This window comes from Halichoeres trimaculatus, unplaced genomic scaffold (assembly GCF_033239565.1).
Source record: "Halichoeres trimaculatus isolate MK-OKI-2021-1 unplaced genomic scaffold, fHalTri1.1 fHalTri1_scaffold_6, whole genome shotgun sequence".
NCBI classification, from domain to species: Eukaryota; Metazoa; Chordata; class Actinopteri; order Labriformes; family Labridae; genus Halichoeres; species Halichoeres trimaculatus.
In genome coordinates, this window is record NW_027437184.1 from 11,086,747 (window position 1) to 11,114,196 (window position 27,450).

Below are 27,450 nucleotides of genomic sequence, written 5' to 3' on the forward strand. Positions count from 1 at the left end.
TCTTTCCACCAACATCAGTTTCAAGTGACAAACACTTAAAGAAAACAAAACAAAGGATCATTTACACAGCCTTTGTTAGGATGGATGGAGCAGTCAACACACTGTTGGATCTTCTGTTTGCTTTCTATTTTGTAGAGTCCTTGAGCTAAACCATGGAGGGTTATATCAACCAACAGTCGCCTGTATGAAAGCAGTTATTCAACTGGAACTCTTGTTGCCCACATTGCCTGAAGCCCAGTCAAGTTTACTCTTTCAGCTGCATCAGCTTCTTCTTCATGCTGCTCCCCTACACCGTGATGTCATTTATCTGGGCTAAGTTGAGACTGTTGTCTGTAAATAACATTATTGTAGCCTCAGAGATGCCACCCATTTGTTTCTGAAGCAGCCTTTTAAAGACAATCAGTTATCCATCATTTCAGATATGGTCGAAATACAGCTACAGTGTTCCCACCAGTCAGTCAAGTCAGCCCTGCTTTGGTTCTGGGAGCACCTGTCTGCTTACGTGGGGATGCAAAAGCCTCAGGCGGGGAGAGCACATCTCATTCTCCTTTTAATTGCATTCATGAAATGTTTGTGTGTATCATTTGTATTAGGCCATGTAGTCAGGGTTGAGAACTGCATATTAGCTTGTGTCAAGATCATAGACTGTATAAAACGTGGACGTGGACGTAGCCTCCGCGACGCCACCTGTCTGTTCCTGAAACCGTTACATGAAGCCACATCCAGCCACATTTGCTATGATGCCTGCTGTGAGTTTCCTTTCCAACAGCTCAGGGGGGGCCTGTCAGTCACATGGCCTCAGCTGTGTCTCTGATTGGACAATCAGACAATCATAATAACTTCTAAAGTGCTGAGTTGAAAAAAAAATCACTCGCCCGTACAGGGTGCCGACAATGAATTCAGCGTTTTAGACCCAACTCGTGACTTCTGTCTTTCTGCAGCCAGCCTTAAACAGATTCTCGCTGAAGGCTTCATTTTTACTAACCAGATGTTCCCCCTTGGTCAGGATGAACAGAATAAGCATCAGTGAAAATGTATATGACCCTGATAAAATCAGACACACCATGAAAGAAGGAGCTTGAATGGAGAAAGGCTGGACAGAAGAAAATACTATCTATGTATTGTGATGCTTTAAAGTTCAAAGTCTTCCGAGAGAGGATGTTTAAAGAGCAAGTAGTCTCTTAACCACAAGGTTGATGGTTTGATCCCAGCTCTTTCCATCACACACTGAAGTGAAAATACTCCCAAATTTGTCCCACAGCAGGGAAATTTACAGAATTACAGCATTAAAAAAAAAAATAAATAAAAAATACTTATATTATATCATAACATTTTAAAGTTCAAACCACTATAGTATGCATAAAGAGAATGTTTACGGTTTAATTTAGTACAGGAAACAACCTGAAAAGGATGTATGAGCACACTCCTCACTCCTCAGTCTGACTCGTGTGCAGGTGACACAGATGTTGACGTTGGGTGTTGCTCTCCTGCCAAGCTGCTGGTTCATTCTCACCAACACCTGGACAGGTTTGGCAGCTCTGCTGTGTTCTGACTTTCATATTTATCTTTTTAATAGTTTGTTTTTTGTTTTATTTTTTTTTTCTGGGTTTGTTCTTGATTATAATTTCAAGGACATTTTCAGTAACTTTTATTTTATGAGACTGAGTTTTGAAGAGTTTGACTCTTCACTCGTTTTGTGTTAATCACTAAAACTTAAGTGGTGTCATAACTGAACAAACAGTGGAGTTCATTTAACTAGCATATTGAATTCTGGCCTTCTACTACTTTCATGAAATGAGCAAACAGAGCTGCTTCTCACAGATTAATAAAGGCTCTGATGTTTTGAAACCTGGGATCATTTTGGTGGTGCACTTGATAATTTGACAGACTTTGCCTGGCATTAACTTTAGCTGAAAAAACAAGGTTTTTTAGTTGATATATTTTTTGTCGTTCACGAGTGAAATCAGAGATTTTTTGCTGCCTGTCTCATGGCAACAAGCAGGAGGATTTATAAGGAGTCATTCCAACACATTTTGTTCTTTAAGTCGTGTAGTGTGTAAAAATAGAGCTCTGCTTTAATATGGCTGGAGTAGCATGAAGCTTTTATCGTAGGCAGTGAAAATATTGCCGCTCTCACTAATTTATACAACCATGCCTTCGCAGTTTCAACGTATTCCCACTTTGGCAAGAGCCTGATGGGAAATTAGAGGGCGTATATGTGACGTCCCTTTTATTTTCACACTCCAGGGATTTATTCAGCGTGTGCCTCCTAAACTCTCTCTGAAGCCGCTCTCCTTTTTCTCGCTGCCACCAGCTTAGCGAATTTTACTGACAGGATCTGTTTCATTTCAGAGTTTCACTTTCATATCAGTTTCAGGGTCAGTTATCTGAGCCTGTCACAGCAGGCAGGAAAAACATCACAAACCACATCTAGAAAGAGGAAATGGAAAAACCTGCCCGTCAGTCTTGAAAACGCACGCTCAGTTTTCATAATCCCACCATACGGGGTGTAAACAAACGTCCGAGCAGCCCCGTGAGCTGAACTAGATCCTGTTCAAACAGCGGATTGGACAGCTCTGCAGCGTGTTGCCAGGGTGAATACACTGTGTCTGGTTTTTCTCAAACACTCTCCATATTTGGACGGAGGGCGCTGAAGCAGGTGCCTTCAGATGGAGAGAGAGAAAAGAGTGTGCAGCAGGATCAGGCCCGTTATTAATCCCCACTCACTGTCTGCGGCTCTCTGTGAGGATTTGCCAAAGAGCTGATCAAACAGGCTGGGTTACTTTTGGCTCATGCAGCTGGATGTCTTGTATTGGTGTTTGTATTTGAATAAAATCTGAGCTAAGCACTCAGCCTGAGTGATCAGGTGCCACTGTTTAACTGTGAGATTAATCCAAGGCTCCTCCTCGGGTTGGGTGATTAAGAAACTGCATAATTAACCGAGTTTGTGAAGACAAACGTTAACTGTGACAAAATATTCTCTGTGCAGGAGGTACTTAACCTGATTTCAATGAATGTGACCCACGTTAAGCATGAAGAATGCCTTAAGACTGCTTGGCTATTAAAACTGTCTTAACTTAAACTCACATGAATACAGCGCTCAGGCACGTATTTGTCTCTGAATGCTCCAGAAACACTCCAGATTCTGTCTGTAGTCTGAGATAGCTTTGACCAATCATGTGCCAGCATGCTTAAGCTGTTTAAAATGCCCATCACAGCTTGTCTTCTTGTTCCTTAAAGTCTCTGTGAGGATTTTCTGTTTCAAGTTGATTGCAGTGACCCCTGTGGCTGTGATTGGTAGTATTTGTCAGTGACAAAGACCCCTTCACTTCCCATGAGCACTATCATTAGCTAACATAAAGATGCGACTCTTTTCAAGGCCTGGAATAAGTAAGGATTAAACAACGAGGAAGCGTGCATTAGACCGTTCTAAGGAACGACGTGGAGTGGGAACACCACAACGCAAAGCGGAGTGGTGTTACTCCGCGGAGTAAAACCGCTCCTGAAGATAAAAAAAAAAAGAAAAAGAAAAAATTAGGAACTTTTTAGTCTGTCAAACATCCGGTTGATGACTCCTGACTGACCATTCCAGGGATTTCTATAACATAGAAATCATGAACATGTAGAGGTTTTAAAATCCATGCACACTCAGTCTGAACATCCAGCATTGGTATTTCATATGTGCAAGTGTTTTGAGTTTATTGACACCTGTCATGATTCCACCGCTGCAGAAATGATGGGTGCATCTCCTCACTAAGGGAGAAGCAGTGTGTACTTGCACACAAAGCTCACATCATTGATAATTTAAATCTCATGTTAATAAATGAAATGTGTTCCCAAAAGTTTCCACACAGTCAGCCTGAAGTGAAGAGTTTGGAGTCCTCACAATAAATCACAAAATTAAAAAATCATGATTCTACTTTTGCAGCTTTTTCTGTGACCTGGAATCACATTTTTTTTCTACCGAATGATGAATTTGGTCTCTATTCCAATAAAGTGCAGTAGTAATTTGAAAAAACAGATGAATTTTAGTCCTTAACTATTTGAAGTCGGCAGTGTTTCAATGAAATAGTAGAGCTTGGACGTTGAAAACCTTCTCACAGCCAGGAAAAACAGGAGGCGCTGGTGGAAACACGTTCCTGCCTTCACACCTCAGCTTGTTGTGAACAGAGGAGCCTAATGAGGTGTTTCTTTGTACGGTTCAAAGTTATTCTGAGAAAACATAAAACTTACCTCGTGCTTGTTGACAACCTCCTTGATTTGGACGACATTTTATTTCCTTTTTTTAGCCTTCTTGACTCTCACATCTCTACTGTCTTTCTCTCCCTAGCAGCATCACCATCATGGTAACACATCTTCTTGCATCCCTTCAAAGAAAAAGAAAAATCTGACCATGCACCATGAGGTTGTGTTTGCTTGCTGGTGCTTTGTGGACTTGTCCATAGCTTTCAGCACTTCCTCACGGGGGCCTTGTCTCGTGCCGTTTGTTTCAGTTAGCTGGAAATGTGTGTGGTTGTCAAAAACGATTGGCTTTGGTGGTCTGAGGCACGCTCTCCACAGCACAGCCGACAGTAAATTGTATTTTTCGGCAGAGTTATTAGGCCATTATTATGGCGCTTGAAGTGAACAATGCCTCCTCTTCTTCACAGGCAGACAATTAGAATCATCATTAATCGGCACTATCAGCACATCAATGGGGCAGAGGGGGCATAATGGAGTTATGGACCACTTATGGGCCAATCAATCAACCCAACTGCTAACTACACTGTCTTTCATCGTGCCCAAACTGAGTGCCCGGTCAGTGCTGAAGTGGAGTATACAAGAGGAATGTTTATGGCGTGTTATTAGCCCTAATGTTCAGCAGCGCACCATCTATTAAATGCAGGTCATTGTCTGCACAGCTGCACAGCTGCAGCACAAATCCCCCAGCAATCAGAGGCGGCTCCTGCATGGAGGCAAAATGGGTTTCAATAATAGCTGAATGCACAACGGCCACTATAGAAAAGAGATACTGTAAACCAGTGATGATAATGCTACTCTAAAGCAGAGGCCACGGACAAGAGTTAGGGAGTCAGAGGTGGAGGAGGTGAAAGTTTAGTATCTAAAGTGATGGAAAGTTCCCTTTGAGATAGGCAAAGATCAAACAGGAGACAGTGTCTGATCATAATGCACAGTTTTTTTTTGTTTTTTTGTGTTTTTTCTTCACAACTTTTAAGAGTTAGAGGAAAAGACTTAAAAGCCAGAAAGCAGAGTTAAAGACTATACCATCAGTCTTAAATGGAAACCACAAAGAGAGAGCAGAAAGCCCAGTTGCCACCAAGCGGTTCAGTTTAGTTTGTCTAAGTAGGACACACATTTTGTGGCGTCCCCAAGATCCCCAACTTACTGACCCATACTGTCTCTCCTTTTTGGTACGCTTCTGTCGGGATGCCAGACATACAGATCTGGTCACAAAAGGCGTAGCTAGAAACACTGCAATCCTTGAAGTGGTCCAAAGAATTGTCACTTCCTTTGCGATAGCAGTAAAAAAAAAAAAAAAAAAAAACTTGATTGCGCTTTTAGAGCTCTGTGCTGTTTGCTTGTCTGTTTTATTTGCTGGTGACACATTAGCGTCTATACTCTCTGCTTTAAGGTGTGTCCTCATATCATTGGAGCTTGAATCCTACCACACACAGGAGGTGAATCAGACTGGGAAGGCACACTTTTTATTTAATCTTAGACCAACAAGTTTCACCTTTCATCACTCAAAGGGCTGGTTTAAGACTGAAAATGTCCAAAACATCCAGTCATATGCGACCACATTCATGTCAGCCTTCTATGAGGGATCCAATAAGGGATCTGAGTGATGCTGAGTCCATTGATGGTGCTCCTCCTGCCCTTGGGGGAGACCCAGAGCCCTGCTGGTCTAGGAATGTTTTGGGATCTCCAAGAAGAAGCCAGAATACGTTTATTACACTCAAACCGGGATAAATTGATGACAGAGGTTTAGAGGGCACAAAATACTGTTGTTGTCTCATGTCCAAATGTGTGGATCCACTTCTTTCTCCCAAAAGTTCAAGGTTCATTTTGGATGCTAATAAAAGTCAATCTCAAGAGTGCATATGTTATTTGCGAAATGCTGCAGGCAGAGCGACGACTGAATGTGACATTAGTAAGCATTGATATGATATTGAATGTCTTTTTGGTGCTTGGAGCATCTTCTTCTGCCAGAAAGTTGCAGAATCTCTCACAGATATAACATCTTTAGCTTCATATGAGGCCTCTGAAGCCTCCTGGCTGAAACATTCTGCATTGCATCCTTCCAAACCAATGTGTCACCCAGACACAGACCGAGTTAGCGGCGACAGTTTGACCGAGTCTTTGCTCAGCTTGGTAAGACAGAGGTCAAGATGTTGCCCTCAGCTGTACTCACTTCCTGTTTCCCTCCCTGTCTCCTCTCAGATGACCCAGGAACAGTGCACTCATAGGAACAATGTCCAGAGTTCAGAGAAACCACAAGTGTACAAAGTGGGAATATACGGCTGGAGGAAACGCTGCCTTTACTTCTTCGTCCTGCTGCTGATGATCCTGATCCTCATCAACTTGGCGCTAACTATCTGGATCCTCAAGGTCATGAACTTCACCATAGTAAGTTCCCTTTTTATTCCTTAATAGTACATGTATATGTGATAGACAAACCGCTTGGTTTCCACTTCATCGCTTTCTGTCATCGTCGCTGGTGAAGCTAACGTGGAGGGATTAGCTCAACAGGCGTGAAGCAGAAACACTAACCACCCCCTCAGCATGAATATTTGATGCTGCTGGGTGATTTATGAAATGTTAATCAGCCTGATTCTGACAACAAGGTCACATCTCTGAGTTTATAGAGCTCCAAACACCAGGTCACATCCACACCTCATGCTGAAACAGATCTACTTCACACATGATGCATTTATGAATGAGGAGCTGGTCTCTGTGCAGTTGATGTTTGATAGCTTCATTAAGGGTTTTATATGTGTGGTAAGCATCTTTTACTCTTTCACTTTCAGTTTGAAGAGGCTGGAGAAACACATTAACATGTTTGGGTTATCTGAAGAGTTTGTATCAAGTTGGGAAATGATGTTAACTTTGGTCTCATGAGTTTTGGAAATCACAGGTCCCCAAATTGCTATAAAGAAAGGCTGGACAAAACAAACTATCTGGGGTTGTGTTGACAGCTGGTTAAGTTGGCACTAAGGGGAAAAGTTAATTTCTGGGTGATTAGGAGTCGTGCTAAATGGTTAGGGGGGATTTGTGAGGCACTAAGTTGCCCATCAGTGATTACCATATACAGAAAAGAGAGTGAGAGGAGGACTTGTCCTTTATTTTTGTCTGTAGAAAACAAATGCCAAGTAGGAATACTGCACAAAAAAAGATCTTGATCCTTGTCTAGTTGATGCAAAGCTTGGTGCCAGGCCCTACTTAGCCAATCTCCCAGTGTTCATACGTCATACTACTCATAAATCTGCAGTGTTCAGTTCACCCCTTGCCCTGGAACCAGCTCTCAAGCAGGGAGTCTCTCCACCAGGGAGGAACCCCCTCGCTGAGGCAGTCCCCAGCTTTAACCATCCTCTATGGGCCGATGAATGTGGCTCCCTCTGCGGTCAGACCAGAGTCTTTCCAGCCTGTTGCCAAGTCTGTTCGGTCTCCTCTCAATAGACCCCAGCCTTCCCCTCTGAATCAAGACCTAGGCAGAATTTTTACCTTGTTCAAGATGTTATACTTCTCCATGAAACCTGAATTTGAGTTATGTGTCATGATTCCAAAGAAAAACACAATTTTGATTATTAATTTTAGATTGCTTTAATTAGTAACAGATTTTTTTTATAGTCTCAAATCAAATTACAACTAAATAGAAAAATAGATAACGGGATAAAAAATTAAATGTTTTTGAGGATCATTAGTTTATTGGTCAAGATTTATTTTTTCACATTTTTTTTACATAAATCATAGAAATCATAAATCAAAGTATAGATTCTACCTTTTGATGAATTCTGACTTCTTCTTTTCTTTTTTTTTCTTTTAACCAGAAATTTGATCTTCATGTCTGAATTGGAAGGAAAGACCTCAGACCTTAAACCTCTATTTTTGAATTTTACATTTATGACTTTGACTTGCTGGGTTTTTTTAAATTAATGGCAGATTTTGTGTAACTTCATGTAAATTGTGTTTTTCAGTGATTTAAGTCCAAATTTGAAGAATTTTTCACTGAAAATTTATTTTTACTATTATTATTATTATTATTATTATTATTAGTAGTAGTAGTAGTAGTAGTAGTAGTAGTAGTAGTAGTAGAAGTAGTAGTAGTAGTAGTAGTAGTAGTAGAAGTAGTTGTTGTTGTTGTTTGTAGTAGCAGTAGTAGTAGTACAAGTAGTGCTTTTTTTTGTTTGTTTGTTTGTTTTTTTAATCATTATTATTTTTACATGACTTATATAAAGTAGACTGATGGGATACGGACAATTTTTTTGCTTCTCATATCATTCAAACCCTGGTCGTCTGAGTAAGAATCTGAAGTATTTGAACAAATTGACTTAAAATCAATGAGTGACTGATACATATGAGTTTATAGTGGAATTAAAAGAGATCTGCTGCATTCATGTAGAACACTGCTGAGATAAAATAATGGAACAGGATGATATGACTAAATAACCCTGCCTGGTTTCCTACCAGTATTTGGGATCTTTAATCAGCTAAGGTAATAATAAAACTTCCAGAGAGGCTTAGTCGGCGCCATTTAACAGCTTGGTCAGAGCCTAAATTCCTTCCCGTTTTTATTTTATAGCTGAACACACTGGTTTTGGGCAGGTGTGGCTTATAGCATGTGCCTGATGGCTGATGGTCCTCATTCAAAGAGACACCATTGGACGGTAATTACACCAACGAGGTGCTCCGTCTTTTTAAAGCTGTTGTAATCAGCGATGAAGTCATTTGTTGTAAAGAGACTCAACCAAGCTCGTGATTGTCCAGACGGGTCATCTTCTCTAGACGTAGGAGTAGATTGATTTCTGCTGATGACACCCAGCGGGGTGTTTATTCTTCCCAGGTGATGAGCCAGGTGTGGAGGGCACCTTGATGAGCTGCGCTGAGGGAATCAAACTTTAGAAACTAGCACACTTGTTGCACTGATCAAAGTCGTTGGTTTCAGTGTGAGCTGTTGTATCATAAGGTTTGATGTCTGTAGAGCTGCTCCTTGTGTCCTTCTCTCTGTCTGTGCGCTTCATAACCTCTGGCGCCTGTAATGACTCAGATACAGATGCTACAGTATGAAATGCACATTCATATCCGGCTACATACAGACCGACACACACATGGCCGTCCCTGTAAATAATGCATGAGGTCTGCCTCACTGCGAGGCTTTAATATAAGATCTACATAAATCTGAGAGCTGCTTCTCAGATCCTTAGCAGTGATTTTCTGGCGAGCGCTGCTGCAGTAGGGCTGTAATGTTTTTAATGTGACTCTCCTCACATTGCAGAAGACTGAAACAAAGTGGAAGAATGATGGAAATTTAAGCCAATGGCAATGATTTGCTTTCATAGGGTTCCCTTAGATTTATTCTGATTCATAGAAGGCTTTAAACATGAAATATTTCAGCACAACCTGGCCTCAAAAGAGCTTTAACATCCCCTTCACTGGTAAATTAATCCTATTTTTATGAACGTCACTGATGCTCAGCGGCTTTGTTCATCCATGATGGCAGCTCGGCTCCAGGGATGATGGTCGGTCAGTCCAACCTTAACAACTGTCGGATGGATTGCCATGAAATCTTGGACAGATGTTTCTTTTCCCAGAGGATGGTGCCTAATTATCAGGAAATGATTTTACACCTGCCAGACCCTGGATAGATGTTGGCAGCAGCAGGTAAAAATCTCAGGTCACCTGCCATCATGATAGAGCTTTTGGTTAATGATGCTCTTGTGCCATCATTGTTAGTTTTATCTCTTACAGCTGAAGATGTACTTCTTTTCTCTGTGAGGCTGAGGTTCAAATATGTAAAATGTCATCATCCTATGAAAAAGACTGTAAGAAGGAAGAAATCAGTAATATTTGGGTCTGCAGGTCAAAATATTCTGAATATGAAAACCAATCCTGAAGCGGCCAAACCGAAGGCGTCTGTAGAAGTCAGCATGAATAATGAATACAGACATCAGAGTGAGTGGTGTTTGTGTGTAGGAGGATGTGAGTCTGACTGTAAAGTGTGATTAAAAGAGGCCATAAAGGAGCTTGAACTGAGTTTAACCTGTGCAGCCACTACATTACACAGCGCATGTATGAGGAGTGTACAAATCTGCAGTTAGTGAGTGCACTTTAAAATATTCATGTTAGATTCTCATTGGCACACGTCCATTCAGTTAAATGTCTTTCAGAGAGACATTAAGTCCCTCTGACCTCTGCGGCCGAGCAGAAAGAAAGTCAGACCGAGTCGTCCCATGTTTGGGTTCATGCATCACTTTCACTGACATCCCTAAATAACCTTAGCGTTTGCAAAAGTTTACTCCCAAAAAGATTTTCCTTTGTTTGAAAATGTTTTCTATCAGGATCAGATTCCCATTAACGTCCAGCTAGACCTTCAAAAAGACCTGCAAAACTGGGAGCCATTTATTACAGGAAACTCCAGTTGCACTGACTTGTGCATAGGGATGGGTGCCAAATCAGGTGCACCTTGCACTTTTAATGTGGCATCTTAAATTGCCATGAGCAAACCAGGCAACAACAGTGACCATGGCGGACTACCATGTTGCACTTGTCCCTTAAACTTCAGGTCTCCTGGGTTCTCGATGTTAACAGAGTGTTGGTGGTGACACACTATGTCTCTGCAGGTGTATGATTAAAGAAAAAAAAAACTGCTTGTTGAACAGATTGAGCTCCTGGTTCATGTGTTTGAGAGTTATCACTGAAATGTGTTTCCATCTGGAACATCATACACACGCTGTAGTCAGAACAACAGCTTTACATTTATCTTCCTCTCTGAGCACCAGTCTGTATACACAGTTTGATCCCAAGGGGCCCGTTTACATTTACAAGCCTGTGCTTTGACACATTAGCGCGTTTATTCCTCTCTCTGTGTGTATGTGTGTGTGTGTTGTGTTTGTGCAGCACTCACGGTGATTCACACGCTGTAAATCATCTGATAAGCTGCTGACCCATGCTGCTGCAGGTTTTCAGAGACATTTGTCGAGAGCAGAGCTCTCATGTTGGGCTCGACACACATTTTCATAATGGCTCGGTGTACAAGTGTAGGGCACGGCCAGAGAGCCGAGTGTTCCTGGTCGAGTAACCCTGAGGCTGCATATTGATGAGCTGATGGTGTGTAACATGGCTGCAAACAGAAGGTGTGGCAGGTTATTTCTCTAACTGCTCGTACAGTGGTGATTTAACATGTTTATGAAGCAGCAGAGCTTCCTTTGTGTCCAGTGTCAAAGCTCTGTGCCCTTCACACAGATGTATTTCACATGCAGTAGATATTATCTTAAACAGGCTCTGGTCTGTCCTTGTCTCTGATGTTCCAGGATTCTGTTTGTATTTGGTTTCCTCTTTGCAAGATGTAGTTTCTTAAAGTGATTCTGAGTCCATGCACTGACCTCCACTGCAGAAACATCTATTTTTAACGCTGTGCTGTCTGAGAGCCTGAAGAGTACCTTTGCTTTAATTAAAATGATAAATTACACTGTGAGAAGTCTTTTACTCTACCTCACTTGATGCAATTGCCAACATGACCTGTGTTCCCTGAGTGATGGCTAATTATTTATAAAATCTATTATAGGAAGACCTTAACCTCCAGGACCTGTTGTCTGCCTGTGTGGACATACCGTTATGGTTTACATGAGAACAGTACTTAATTATAATTAACTGTGGCCTGATGTATACATAAGATGATATCAACACTGTCATTGTTTGGAAAGTTGCTTAATCAACCCCCTCCCTGTAGTACACGCCTCCAACCTTGCTCCCCTTGAACCCTTGGTAGAAGGCTTAAGCTCTGAAGTTTTACTTAAAGGTGATTAACCCAACACTTAACAGTGGGTCTGCTCTTCGCTGTAGCCATCTCACAAACCAGCTCAGTATGTTGGTTTGGTCTAACTTGGCAAAAGCAAGGCACCAACTAAAGAAGCATATTGGTCTGGTTGCTCTTGTTGCCTATCTTTATCTAAAGTCTGGGTGTGTCTAAAGCATGGACTGTATAAAACATGGACGTAGCATCCGCAACATCTCCCGCCTGTTCCTGAAAATGTGAAATGGAGCCAGTCCGCGGACGCAGCCACATTCGCCATGACGCCAGCTGTGAGTTTTTCTTTGAGCAGCTACAGGCGCCCGGTGGTCACGTGACCTGAGCTGTGCCTCTAATTGGAAATTCAAACAATCTCAATAACTTCTAAACCACAGAGATAGGAAAAAATTCACCCACCGTACAGTGTGTGCGGATAGTAAAATCAGGGTTTTAAACCCAAGCTGTTTTTTGAACCAGGCTGTAAATATGCTTTTTTAATGCCACAAAAGTCTGTTTTTATGGCTGGGTGTGTACGTGACTTCTGGTCTATCTGCAGCCAGCCTCAAGCAGATTCTCGATGAACAGCAGCTTTTAGCACTTCCGCATAGGCTTTATTTTTACTAACCAGATGTTGCCCCTTAGTCTAAAAGCCCCTTTTCCACCAAGCAGTTCAGCAGTTCATCGCTTCGTATCGGCACGCATTTTACAATGTTTCCACTGTCTATTCCCGGGACAGACCCCCTAATAACGGAGACTAACCATCCCACTTTTTGGGACCCTCCCATAGGGGTGCCAGACAAAATTGAACCATTCCCTTAAGGTGGCGCTACAACACTGCAGACCGTTGATTGTTAAAAGAATCATCTCTTACCTTGCGCTTGGTATCAAAGGGCCACGCCTATCACAAAAAAAAGTTAACTGCTGCATGTTACCCTTTGTTGCTCTTTATTTACTGTGCTGAGTTGTTCTTCTTTTGTTAGATTAATTTGTGGGATACACAGGGTTCGTACAGGTCCTTGAAATCCTTGAAAATGCTTATTTTTTCATGTTGTGTTTTCAAGGTTTGAAAAGTACTTGATTTTCTTTTCGAGTGCTTGAGAATGCTTGAATTTATAATCGTATATAACTACTCAGCCTCCTAATTCAACAGATCGATCCAATAGAGAGAAATAAAATAAAATTGTGGCGGAAAAAAAAAACGTTCCATCTGTTGGGCTCGCGGGTGTAACATAACTGGTCTGTTTATATGTGCGTTGTGACGTCTCCCCCATGAGGATTGTTCCTTAAGCAGCATGCCGGGAGGCATGACCGTTGACTGGAGAAAGAAAAATACAAATTTTGGATTAAACGTAGCGCAAATCCCCGTGCAGCATACTGCAATGTATGTAAAAAGGAGATTGCAGTGGAAGCTATGGGCGAGTCGGCACTCGACAGCCACATGAGAGGTACCCTGTTAGCCCTACACGTTAATTAGCCAATTAGCCTGCTACCTGTTGAAGCTAACCAACTTTTTATGCTACATGGGAGGCATGAGTGATGAAGGCAGTGTGCCATTTAACTTAAAGGTAGTGTTGCCTGCGGGTGTTTGTCGGGGCAGGTTATAAAATAACTGCGGTCGGGCAGTGACAAGTTTTGTCTACAAATACCGGGTCGTGCCTGGTCTGAGCATACGGCCGCGGCGGAGTGGGAGGCTCGCCCTGTACATACGAAGGAACGAAACGGCGTTTCTCATTGAGACCCGGCACAGACGAACAACAGTCATGCGATAACCTGCCCCGAGCATCAAACCATAAAGGTTAGATGGCTCGTTCGTGCTAAAGCCGCGCTACCGGCTTGGTTTATTATAAGCGTCTGAGATGTGGCTATCTAACTCATTGTTTGAGAATAATAAAAACCATAGAATTCGATACAAAAAGTAGGGCTGGGTTAAAAAAAAAATCGATTCTCAAAATTAAAAACGATCCTCATTTTCAAAATTTGACATCGATTCATAAAGTCCAAGGATCGATCTTTTAATTAGATTTGTTCAGATTAATTCTGAGGGTCTGAACTGGAGATATGACTTCACTGTTTGTCTTCAGACTGATCCACTGAGCTGTCAGCTGCTTCATTAACATACACGGTGTTGGGAAGGGTGCGTTTAATTTGTTCTCCCAGTTTGCCCTGTTTGTGGACCATCTACTGTGGAGGGATGTTGTTTTCACAAAGGAGGGAGCTGCATTAAAAAAATTGTTGTAATATAATAAATTTAATATAAATCCTCATAATGCTCCTAATACTCTTAGTTTCAAAGATAATGATACCAGTTTCGTCAGCAAGTGATGAGAATCAGTTCATTGAGAAGTAGTAAAAAGACAAGAATCAGGAAAAAAAAATGCTGTTTTTTTGTAAATGCGAGTCCTCTCTGTGAAGTTGTAAACAAATGTGCTGTTAAACACAAAACAATGAAATTGCCATTTTGTGTGCGCATCAATTTCTTAACATTATGAAATTAACAACTGCTCACAGTACTTGAAAAGTTTGAAAATTGACCTTGAAGTTCCTTGAAAAGTACTTGAATTTAACCGTGAAAAATCTGTATGAACCCTGGATACACTGTTACGCTGCCTTGGGGTCACACTATAATTTAACTATTGTGGTAATCAGCAACCACCTTACACACCCCCTACCACAAGGGGACACAGCTAGCTGTGGTAAAACAAACAGGACCAGGCTTGACCAAGCCAACCCTCACCTCTACTGATCTAAACTGGACTGCTAGGTGGAAATTGGGCTTCAGTGTCAGATCTGTCCTTATCTGGAGCTTGGAGAAAGGGAGCCTGGTTTTGTTGAAGTTTGGGATGCTGTCTTGTTTGTGGTTCCCACTTTTGGCCATTTGCTGTATGTTGTATAATGTATCTGCAAGGCCAGAGTGGTGGAGCAAAAGTAATTTGTGAAACATGTAACCATAAAAACATCTCAAGCCTCTCGAGTCTCATCAACTCCCAGTGGACACCTGAGGAACTGCAGCTTTTTGCTCTCCCTTCATTTTTCAGTACCACAGGTTTGTACTTGAGTCTTATGGTTCTAGATAAATTCATGCATTTTTTTTTTTCAAACATGTGACCAAGTACTGCTGGGATGGTTTTAGGCTTTCAAAAGACAGCCAAAGTCATATTAGTTTGCTTTGATATCTGCAGATCAGTTAACAGACTGTGGGCCCTATTTATAACTCTTAAGAGGAGCATTTTGTCAGATGTTAATATTTAGTTGTTTTTTTTTTATCAATTTATTTTAAAAATACACAGATAAGAGGAGAGATTAAAGAGTGAGAATAAAGGCGCATGCAAGTTTGAAAAGAAAGGGCAAAGAGATGAAAAGTGAGGCGTGCAAACAGAACTGCAGATTGGAATCTCTCTTAGCTGAGACAAAAGGACAAAGTGACGTGAGCAGCTGCAGCGTGGGTTAAATATGCATTATCATCATCTGCAAACCCTCACTTCTCCTGTAGGATGTCTTGGCTCTGTTATTGTAAGGCTCTGTCAGAGTTCATCTGTCCTCAGTCAAGCTTCTCTCTCTGCACTTGTCTCATCACATGATTATCTTGGAGCTGATTTCCTTCCTGGCTACTGCAGCTGTGGTGGATTTATGCAAGACCTGTACATATTCTGCAGCATTGAGAGATTAAATATGCAGAAATGCAGCTTTCTGAAAGGTTTCATGGTTGCAGATCTTTGTCATGAGTCGACCTGGCTTTGATCTGAGTCTTGTGTGTGTTTCCTGAGATCTACAGCCAGTTAAACGGGCTCTGCATGTCAGCACCGACAGCTGAGGGCTCTAACATTGAGACAGATTAAAGCGGCTGCACCTCATGTACATGGAGGTCTGCAGAGTGAGTGGTAATGAGTGAAGGGGGGGGAGTGATGTATCTGCTGCCCTCTCTTCCAGGTCCTTCCACTCCACTGAAGCAGACCTGCTCAGCTGCCAGACAATCAGCCTGCAGGGAGGAGAGAGCAGACAATAGACAGACTGCTAATGGTTACTCTTTGGTGCTTTTAACATTTTAGTGTCAGCCTCCTGGTGCTGAGCTAAACTTATCTGCCCTCTATTCAAAGCTCATTGAGGAAAAACAAAGTCTGAAGGCTACTTTCTCTGTTAGTTTCATTTATTTATGGAAACATTCCTTCTGGGAGGTGTTGCTGGAAATTAAATCCTGGATAAAGAGGCTACGTGCCCTTTGCACCAACAAGTGATGCAACAAGAAGAGTTTTATGGAACAAAGAGTGGGACAGTGATGCACACTGAGAATTAAACTTAAAGCAAGTGTTTTAAATATTTTGTAATGAGAGACATGTATACCCTTCTGGAGATACAACCACCCATTCCTTTGCATTATACCAACTTGAACTACATATTCAACACTCTACTTAATGCCATCTTGCTTTTTGAGGCAAGGAATGGTTTTATTTCAGAGCACAAAACGGATGACGAGCTAACCAGCTAGACCAAACTGCTAATTTGACCAAGTTGAATAAAAATCGAGATCAAGCCAGCTTTTGCCCTTCAGCCTCATAACCACCTCAGCAACCTATGCTGTTAGATTTGTGCAGCGTCAAGAAAAAAGCCCTATCCTGTATTCAGGTCAATATTGTACTTTTCCAGTTGGATGAAACACTTAGCAACACTGTGGTTGTGATTCCAAGGTATACCAAGTTATTCAACAACTGATACAGAGTTGATCCTGTGCTGTTGATGGTTATGAATGCAGCGAAGACATCTGACAAGTTTTTTTTTTTTTTTTTTTTTTTTTTTTTTCTCCCAATATTAAGAAGATTTGGCCTTCATTATTTTTTTTTTATCTTTTTACAATTATAAATTGAATAATAAATTTTATTTATAGGTGTCTTTTGAAGCTCTCAAGATCATCTTATAAATTTAAAAACAAGAATAGTGCAAAAGTAAAATCAACTAATTAACCGGACAAATGACAGTGTTTAAAAACAATATGTGCAGAGGTTTGGTGATTGAGAACCAGAGTGAATCTGAGAGTTAATAAAAAGATGTGTTTTCAGAGTCAGCGCATGGGTGGCTGAGAAACTGAAGGCTCTGGACCCCATGGTGGTCATAAGGGGCAACATAAGAAAGCATGGTTATTCATGGCGGCTTGAAAGTGAGGAGAAGAATCTAGAAATTGATGCGATATTTGAGCGGGAGCCGGTGAAGCTGCTGAGCGAAAGGAGGTGATCCATGGAGGGGGTCTGGGGATGATGTAGGCTCTGAACCAGTTCATAGAGAGGGTTGAGAGAGTAGAGAAGAGGATTACAGTGGTCAGTATGACTGGGATTATTATCAAACTGGAAAGAGGAGTTTGTCTTGTAATCCAGTTTATATCTTTAATTCCAATACCAATGTGATCAAATTTGGAGGTAAGCATTGAGTCTACTCTCCATACAGACGTCATAAATTCAATAACAAGTTATAAAAAACAAAATCTTTGTTCATAAGAGGCTGTAAAAATGATTCTAACAAGATGCTTCTCAAGTCATTGTTGTTTCTGACACACAAGGTGGAACTTGCATTTATTGATGTGCATGTTTTGTAGATTAAACAACCAAATAGCATCACCCTTGCAAGACAACATCAGGACAATCAGATATTATAAACAGATATTATTAAATAAATCATAACTGCAGGCCTAAAATGAAGGTTAAAGCTGTATTGCAGCTAAAAGAGCTAATGCAGGTCTGGGTGCTGGTTAAGCTGAAGCTTTTTAAGTTGTTTTAAGGGGAATGTAATAAAGTGGGATGGACTTGGGTGGAATGGGGTGGTGTTTTGTCAGTGTGTTGATCTATAAATGGAGACAGAGGTATCTGTGGGCTGTGTCTAATTAAACTGGCTGAATAAAGCACCCAGGTTTAGAAATACTGAAACTTGGAACAGAAGAGAGGAGCAGCGAGTAAAGGTCAGCCCAGGACACACAGACAGAACTTTTATTCACCAGAAACAAACACTGCTTCATCATATTCCTGTCTTTGACTCTAAATTATTCTTTCATAAATTAGAACTAGATCAGGCTCATCCCTCTCTGAGGCTCCTGAGAGGGAGAGAACAGGAAAATGTTGACATATCAGAGCGCAGCTGAGGAAGAAGAAAACTTAATTTAAAGTTTCAGAGACTCACCGTGACTTTCAGACATCATATCCCAGCCTCTTTATAGCAGTTAGTCAACCCACAAAATGCCAGCGCACTGACAGGTAGGAGTTAACTTTGTTACCGCAGAGCACTTTAACAGGACACAACAAACCAGAGCTCTGCCTCTCTGCTGTCCACTGCCAGGAGGAGATTAATGAAACTGAGGGAGGAATAAAAAAAAAACACAAAACGCTTTCCATTTTGTGTACCTGCTCCCACCGCCGCAGCAGCCTGCACTTTAAGTGAAAGTGAGGTGAACTGTTGTGACTGCGTGATACGGCTCACTGCTCCTGGGAGCCCGCAGCAGGAGGAGGTCTGTAGCCGCTCTGCCTCCCACAATCCCACAAGGCTACAGCGGGGCGGGCAGGGCCTGGAGGGGAGGCTTGACCTTCTGCTCTCCAGACAAAGTTAGAGGACTGAGTTAGTTTAGTCAGGCTTACTGGTTTACAGACTTAAAAGGAGGGGCGGCAAGGTGGGAAACGGTTTCAGGCTGTGAAGGATGGAGGTTGTGTTTCTGACCTGAGCAGTTAGAGGAAATTTGGAAGTTCACGGCTCAGCCCCACCAAAAAGAAAGAGTTTGACTTTCTTTTTTTCAGCTGTCCAAACTCTCCTCCAACTTATCATATTTCTGTGTCAAAGGTAAATCTAATGAATGGGTTGCATTTTAGGTCAAATTTCCCCCCTCCCTGATAAAATCATGTTTCTGTAACTCTTGTGTAGTGTTCCATGTTTACAGTAAGGCACTCATACATAAAAAAGTTTCCATGATTGTATGTACATAATTATTGTGGCCTCTGTGATGTTACATTTATCCCAAATGTGGCTAGACTATGCAAAAAGTCACCGTAAAGATGTGAGTTGACATAATTTTTTATCAGGAGGTGAAAATGGCAACATGTTCAACACTCTACCCACTTTATCTGCCAGACTTAAGAGATCTGCACTTTAACAAACATCCTCTTGGTACCTGTTGCTGTTATTTATTTACTCCCTGCATCTTGAGGAAAGGTACAGTTGTGTCAGAATCATCTGCTTCTAATGTATGAAAGATGAAAGAGATGAGTTTGAGAGTCACTAAACTCCAGTTTTCTCCAGTGATGTCTCACTGAATGGGCACTTGTGTAGATGGTTGTTCGGGTGGGATGAAGTGGGAGGAAAAACAGTGAGGGCAAACTTTCAAGCCAGACCAGTTCATTAAACTGTAAATCCAATTTTAAAGTTAAATGAATGACCTTCAAAATAATGATTTGCACACTGCACTGATGCATACGTAATGCACACCCTGTGGCCTTGTGAAAACACTAAAAGCCATGGATGTCTGATTCTTCAAACTGAAACATCAGTGCAGTTAAAACTAGAAAAGCACTCAGAGAGCGCAGACCTCTGCCAAGCATATCGGGATTGTCACGCAACACTTTAATCCTACTTTAATGTTATACTCCCTTTCAGCAGACTGTCTGCTACAATTTAGTGTTAGGTGCAGGTTATGATGACCCAGTGCATATTTCATATTCCAAATCTTAGTATCCAGAAAATTGTCAGGACCATTTATTGTGGAGTTATATCAAGGGGCAACATCTGGTCAGTAAAATGAAGCCTATGCAAAGTGCTTAAAGTTGCTGTTCATCGAGAACCTGCTTGAGGCTGGCTGCAGAAAGACCAGAAGTCACGTGCACACCCAGCTTTAAAAACAGACTTGTGACATTCAGTAATCTTACAGAGTACTCAACAAATTTCCCAGTTTTCATCCTTTAAGTCACTGCACCCGTTGGAGTTTGTGAGCCTTCAGTTTCCATCTTTTACATTAGTTCACGTCAGGTGCTTCTACAACAGCCAAACACAAATTGAGATCATGCATTATGACACCAGTATCCCATTCTTACAGGTTTAAGTGTGAAAGCTTCAGAGCATGGAGACATAAGAGCTGCAGAGAAATCAATGTATGATGGTTGCATTGGTTGGAAGACCTAGAGGTGGAAACGTCTTTCTGGATAAAGAGTATGTGAAATCCCTGCAACATCAAGCCAGTCTTAGGGAAGAGGGGCTGATAGAAACACTGACATAGTTTACAATCCAAGCTGATGGGACAAAGGACGACGTCAGAGCTTCTGAGATGTTTACCTCCTCCTGTAATGTGAGAGAGGGGGGAACACTTTTATTTATAGCTCAGAGACAGACTAAAAAACACACACGCAGCCCTGTCAGAACCTCTCTCACACACACACATATACACTGAGCTGCGGTGCTGGTTTATGGGGCAGAGTGATTGGGGACAATGCAGCTGGAGAGTCTTCCATCTTACTTTAAGGACGTCATCTTCCTGTCACCCCTAAGAGCAACTTTTTAAGGCATTCTCAGGGCAACTTACTGTGTTCTGTTCGATCAGTTGATCTCAGATTAACCTTGCATTTTCTTACTGAATATTTCCAATTCCAATTAACACCTGAACTCACTCTACAGAAAGACACATGAAAATCAGCACCACCTCCAGTCTTTCCTGGTGGGTGTAGTGTTGCACAGTCTGTATAATGTTGTTGTCTCTGCTTTGTTACACAGGGGATAATGTGTTCATTTTAGTCTTTATTCTGTCCCTCTAGTGGCCCTGTAGTATTTTACATGATTTACAGCTCAATAAAATCTCTATTTTTCTCTCCCTGGTGTTTTAGAAAACCCCTGTTTTAGCCTCTGTCTGAAACACTTTGTTTTGGTTCCTGTCACTTTAAGACTTCCTCCTCCACAAACCCCCTTCACTCTGATTGGCCTGCCCTCAGGAGGGGGGCTTGTTGCAGTCAGAGTAGTAGGCAGACCTTGGTGTTTGAGGCCCAGCACCTTCAATGTGTCATGAACCAGTTAGGTTATGTGATGACATCATTTCAGCAAGATGTGGCACTTTTCTTTGTACAGAGTGTTTTGATAAGTTTACAGACAGATTCAGGGATTTCTACAACATTTGAATATTTAGAGATTTACGAGTCTGCACATGCTCAGTCCGAACATCTAGCAGTGGACTGTTGTACACTCCTGATGTGTATGTTGCCCTGGCAGCATGTCGTCTAATGGTCCTCTCCTTTTTTTCAACTCTAAAGATATTGCAAAAAACAGGCTCTTCATAGCCTCCAGTCATGTTTCAACCTATAACTAGTGAACCTTTTGGCTCGGTCAGGGCTTAAAAACTGTAAAATTCTAAATCAAAGTGCAAACTCCTTAAAGGGCAACTCCGGTTTTTTGACACCTGGACCTTATTTATAGGTGTGTGCATGCTCACATACTCACTGAGACAAACATCATGCAGCTCGGAGTCCTTAAGAAGTTATTTAGATCCAACCGATTTTAGCCGCACTTAGCGGGGGCCACGGCAAGGGAGCTTCAGCGCGGGACATAATCTCTGCAAAATCACTCATTTTGGCTATATTTTTTCATCCATCGCCAATGTTATCATAAAGTCAGCTTGTCTACCGTCTACCAAACCAGAGTTGCCCTTTAAGCCACTGAAGTCCTGTCATCTTGATTGAGGACACATCATATAATTCTTGCATTGCTTGTGACATTCATGCACAGCTTGTATTTAACAGCGATGCTCTTATTTTCCTGTCATCCTGAAACTCAAACCAATCTGAATATTTGTATGAAGTAAATAGTCTTTGCTTTGTTATCTCACTTAAACATAAGTTGAATTAGCTGCCATCACATGCACACTGACAGCAGCTGCGGGTCTACCCCCTACAGCTGCATCAAAATACCCCCCAAATTTGCCAGTCATTACCAAAAATAGTACATGGTTGTGAAGCTATAGCTGGTGGGTACTAAGGTCTTGCAAAGCAATACAGAGGACTTAAACCAATTTAAAGACCCTCCTGTAGAGTCAAACCACCGGTACCATCACTTATTCAGATAAGATCATGTGCATTCTTCAGGTATTGACTTTGAGGATTCTCAACAAGCTGCAGTTTTTGGAAGCAAAGCCTTTCAATTTTTTCAACTCCTGAAGTCAAAGCACCTTTTCATAAGAAAGCCAGAGCAATCTTGTCTCTTTTTGTGTGAGACGAGCAACAATGTGAGAGCATTTTCCTTTGCAGATAGCAGCTCACTCAGTCATAATACATGTGAGGACTACAGGAGATAAACATCCCAGTATCTGTGGCCTGGATTGTTGCTGATGGTGGCGAGGAAGAATGAGGAGTAATTCTCTCTCTGATTGCAGCCTGCCTGTCTCCAGGCTACATTGATAAGCTTTTTCACGGCTGAAAAAAGGGGAGTGGATGAAGAACAGAGAGACAAAGACAAAATGAAGAGGAGGGAGGAGGAGGAGTGACGGGTGATTATAGGGAATGATTCTAACTCCTGGGAAAGAGAAATTCATCACCGTTTTAGAATTTCTTCATCGGTCACCAAGCTGGAGGTATTTATGATCACAGTGACTCTTATGAGTGTGAGTGTCTCTAGTTTTCTGTGTCACCCCTGACCAGGCTTGATCTGGGTAAAAGAAATGAGATCATCTCCATGTGTCAAAATTAAGCCCTGTTTCCACTAAGTGGTCCAGTATGGATCAGTGCAGTTTGGTAGGGGTTGGATCGGTTTGTGTTTTCACAGTCAACCATGCCCTTCTTGGTAAGCAGCGTGTAAGCTGGATGCTGATAGCCGCGTGAGCTACATAATAGCCTGACAGCATAGCAGCGTGACACATAGTACTCCGCTAATGAATTTCATTTGGAAGAAAAGTACAACACAGTAAACAAAGGGCACACTGTTTCCTGAAGCCATTTTTTCAAACAAAAAGAGAATTTTCTTCAAGATGCTGAGTGGAGATTGGTGGAAAACAGGATTTTTGACTAAAACCAGAACGGGTCCCCAAATAACCAAACCATACCATCCCACTTTTTGGGAACCTTTTGTTTGGGTGACAGACATACTGTCCTAACTCCAGAATGTTGAGCTTGGAATGCTGGAGCCCGATAGAATCATCACTTGCTGTGCAACAGTGGTAATAAAGAAACAAATCTTGACTGCTTTGTAACAAAGAGACTCATGCCAATCACAAAGAAGAAAAAAATGCTGGATGTCTTCCATTGTTGCATTTTCTTAGTTGCTATGCCATCAAAGCTGACACTATATGCTTACAAGCTGCGTACTAAGAAAGGCACAGTTGGCCTATCTGACCCGTTCCACTGATGCATACTGGACAGCCTGGTGCAAATGTTGCTAAAAGAAATGCCATAAAATGCATGCCCCACCGAGATAAATCAAACTGAACCGCTTAGTGGAAACAAGGCTTTAGAGTCTTCTCATCTGTTTTCATCTCAGGCTTCAGGCTTTTTTTGGCCAAAAATAATGAGTTGTGTCTTTTTTTAACCCTATTTTATCCTTTGGTTGGTTTAGTTTGGTTTATTTGTTACTTCAATCTATTGTCCAATGCCTAAAATACACCAGATATGTCTGCAGTGTGACTCTGTTTCCCTTAATCTTGATTGCATTTGTCAACTTATACTGGCTGCGTGTTCAGTGCAACAAGCTGCATGACTGACAGACAGCTGGAGTCACAAGACGTAGGAGTCAACTTATTCATTGATAAGTCTCTCTTCATTCAAGTTGGGCTGTAAAGCCTCAAACCTGTTGACTCCTGGTCTGGCTCCACTCATTATTTCCGTTTGTCATTGTAGTCAAGCTAAATACAAACACAGTCTGTTTTATTTTGAAAGCTTCTTGATGTTTTTAGGTAGTTTCTGGTCACGACTTCTTGTCCCGCTCGAGCGTCCCTACGCTGAATTTATGCATCACAGCTCCGCGTCCGTCAAAAATAGGATTGCAGCGTATTACCTCCAACACGATGGACCAGCCTCGCAGACATACTGCAACAGAACAGATGCAGTGTGAGTTGGCACATTGATTTGAATGAAACCTATTTGATCCGTTTGCCATAAAGTAATGTAGCGGAGATGCACTGCAGATGCATCCAGTGTATTTTAGCCGTAAAACTGCTGTTTTCCCATTCCCAAGCCCCATTTCTTCACACCAACACTTCAGACCCAGGTGATAGGAAAGTGGGAGCTGGCTGTCAGAGCAAAGTTGAATGAAGAAAATTAAAACATAGATCAGCAGCCAGATTCCCTCTCTTCATTCACGTTCTGTTTCCTCCCCCATGAATTCATCCCAGCATCCAAACATCCCCTCTCTTTCCACAAGCTGACAGAACAGAGAATTGGCCGGTGGCAGCGTTAAATCCCATGCTGTTGATGAGATCAGAGTTACTGGCTCTCATCGGGGACAATTAAACCTCCGGCCGACTTTCCTGAAAGGTCAACAGAAAGAGAGATGAAAGAAGAGCCACGAGGGAGGAGAGGGGGAGAGGAACAAATAAGTGAAGCGGAGACTGTCTGCAGGCTGTTTTCACAGCTCACGTACAATTCATGCCTGCAAAATGAAAGGGCTAATAAGAGCAGGACAATATCATGCAGAGCGTTTCCTGGGTGTGAAATGGAGTTACAGACGAAGACACTAATTACATTTGAGGCAGAGTCTGCTAACTTCATGAATCCGGCACTCAGGGGACATCTAATAAAGCTCAACTTCAGGATTTTATGGTCCCAAATGAGAAAATGAGCTGGCTTTAAGGCTTCTGACAAAATGCTTGATTACATTACAACACAGAAACATATGGACGTGATGAAGAATGGTTCTGCTAAATTGTCGCTCTGAGATATTTGAATGTTGCTGAGGAAATATTTAGTTATGTTCCTGCTGTTTAACATCAGAAAAACAAACAATTACCAGCTTTGAATGAACGACAGATCGAAATCAAAGAAACCTAATGAAGATTTGTGCTCTCCCTGCAGTATAGGAATGAAATCAGACTGATGGGTGTTCATCTATCAAAAGAAAACAGACTTTAATTTGATATCTTTCTGTGGCTATGCGCTGCACTCTAACACCTTTCACAGGTGTAGCACGACATATTCTGAGCACATTGTTAAGTGTTTTATCATTGTAACTGAACTGATTCCCTGCATGCAATTAGCTGTTTTTGGTGGCTCTATTTTGGCAGCTCTCTGCCCTGCCCCTTCCTCCCCTCTCACATGCCAACATGCTAGCCAAAACCTCAAGTGGGGAGAGCACACCTCCTCTCTCTTTCATGTGCATAAATAAAAAGCTACGGAAGGGGGAGCATCAGCAAAGAACAATATTAAGTAACATTACACATGTAGTTATCATAAAAAATGCATAGTAATTAGTGGAAGGGATAGCATCAGCAAAGAGCAAGCATTGGCAAAAACACATATAGGTATTAGTTGATGCTCTCCCTGTCTTAGCTTTGCACACAGATTTCTGTTAATGACACTTTGTTTCATATTATTAGTGTCGTAGTAAGTATTGGTTTTGATGCTTTGTGCTTTTTGCTGGTGCTCTTCCTGTCTCGGCTTTGAACAAAAGAACAGATTGGTTTCCATAGGTCAAGTTTTATGTTAAATTATTCCAAGTGTCCTACACAGCATCACTGATGCTTGCTCTTTGCTGGTGCTCTCTCACCCTTGGCTTTTCACAGACACAACAAAATGTTCTTTTTTATGGTGATTAATATTTTGATGTTGAGTATGAGTGGCAAATGTATTGTCACCAATGGTTGTTCTTCGCTAAAAATCATCCTGCCGTGGCCTTTCATGTACAGTTGTAAAATCATGTTGGTTGCTGATTCGATGTGTGGACACGATCAGCTGGTGTGAAGGGCAGCTGATGAACTGTGGGTGGGGCTTAGTTTAATGGCTTGATCCAGCTTTTACCTGTATTGCAAAAGTTTGACCCAACCTAAAGACGTCCTGCTCAGTCTGTTTCCTGAACTTTAGTATCTGACTGTTTGATTCCCTCAGAGCAGCTCATCAAGGTGTCCCCTCACCTGCCTCATCAATGGGAAGAATAAACACCCCGCTGGGTGTCATCTGCAGAAATCAATGTGCTCTTGTGTCCAGAGAAGATGACCTGTCTGGACAATCATGAGCTGAGAGTTTGTCAGACTTTTTAACGACTAATGACTCCATCACCGATTTGAAGATCTTTAAACATACAGGGAGGGGGAGACTCGTTGATGCAATCTTGAATAATTTAGATTCCTCTCACAGAATGGTAAAGCTTTCCTTTCCACTCTGAAGAAAAAACTTCTGCTGTAATTCTTTGTGACAGATCAGTCATCTCTACTTTATCTGAGTTTGACTCTCCCTGAGCAGGTCTGGTCTTTGTCCAGGTTGGAGTCAAACAGCTGACATCTTTAAAATAAAGTTTGAAAAGGCTCAAGATGAGTTCAAGACCCGAGAAGGCATCAAGCTCTGCTGATGATATCAAACTCCATCCATCATCCAGTCCGCTGTGCTTTATATGAAGCTGTATTCACCGTAACTCCTACTGCCCTCCTACTGAAGGTCACAGAAACTTTACTATACAAACAGGAAACTCTGTTAATGAGTCATCAGCTGTTTGACATGACAGAGGAAATAACTGAGACCTGAGAGCATTGCTTTGAGCCCACAGACTCAAACATCAGAGCTGCCTGTCCATAATTACTCCTGCTGACATTCCCTTTAGGAAGGTCCTTCACACAAGTTAATGACCATCTGAACGGCGACCAAATAACCAGCAGATACTGACTCATGCTCCACACTTTCACTCAACTTCTAATCAGATTTCTGAGACAGACGGGGCATTTTTGTGTGGCTGAAATCCAACTTTACCATACTATGAAATGGCACGTCAGACAACAAACAGGCTTTGCAAACAGTAAATCAGACTTTGATAAACATTTCTGTCTATTCACTACTATTAAACCTAGGAACTCACAAGATTCTTTTGGCTTCTTTAGCATCACGTGTAATCACTTGTGGCACTTATTTTTCTGTGCTGTGAATGTGCAGCAGTTAGTTTAGCCAGTCACAACTCTAAATTGTTGTCTTTGACAACCTTAATGACAAAAGAAGTTCCTTACATATGTATTCTTCTTCTTCTTCTTCTTCTTCTTCTGTTGCTTCTTCTTCGTCTTCTTCTTCTTCAGTAACCAGCACACAGGGGTTCCTTTATCCTTCTTTCATTTTTGTCAACATCATCACAAACAGTTTAACCCACCTTTCAGCCTTTGGCCCATCCTCTATCACTCTCCCATCTAGCTTTCTTCTGCTCTTCTTCCCATTCTCTGTCTGACAGTGATGCTCCAGTGCCCACCATTCCTACACAGTTAATTAAAAAATGGGTTTTAAGCAGAGAAAAATACAGATCTCTCTTCTCACTACTTAACT

At 41.7% G+C, this 27,450-nt stretch overlaps 1 protein-coding gene across 3 annotated transcripts in view; it reads left to right on the forward strand.

Moving 5' to 3' along the window:
• Positions 1 to 27,450, forward strand: part of sgcd (sarcoglycan, delta (dystrophin-associated glycoprotein)) — a 362,364-nt gene that overhangs the window by 227,234 nt on the left and 107,680 nt on the right. For all 3 annotated transcript variants that reach the window (XM_074672035.1, XM_074672036.1, XM_074672034.1), the window contains one exon: positions 6,442 to 6,627. In XM_074672035.1, coding sequence (XP_074528136.1) covers positions 6,442 to 6,627 — 186 coding nt within the window. The remainder of the gene's footprint in view (positions 1 to 6,441; positions 6,628 to 27,450) is intronic.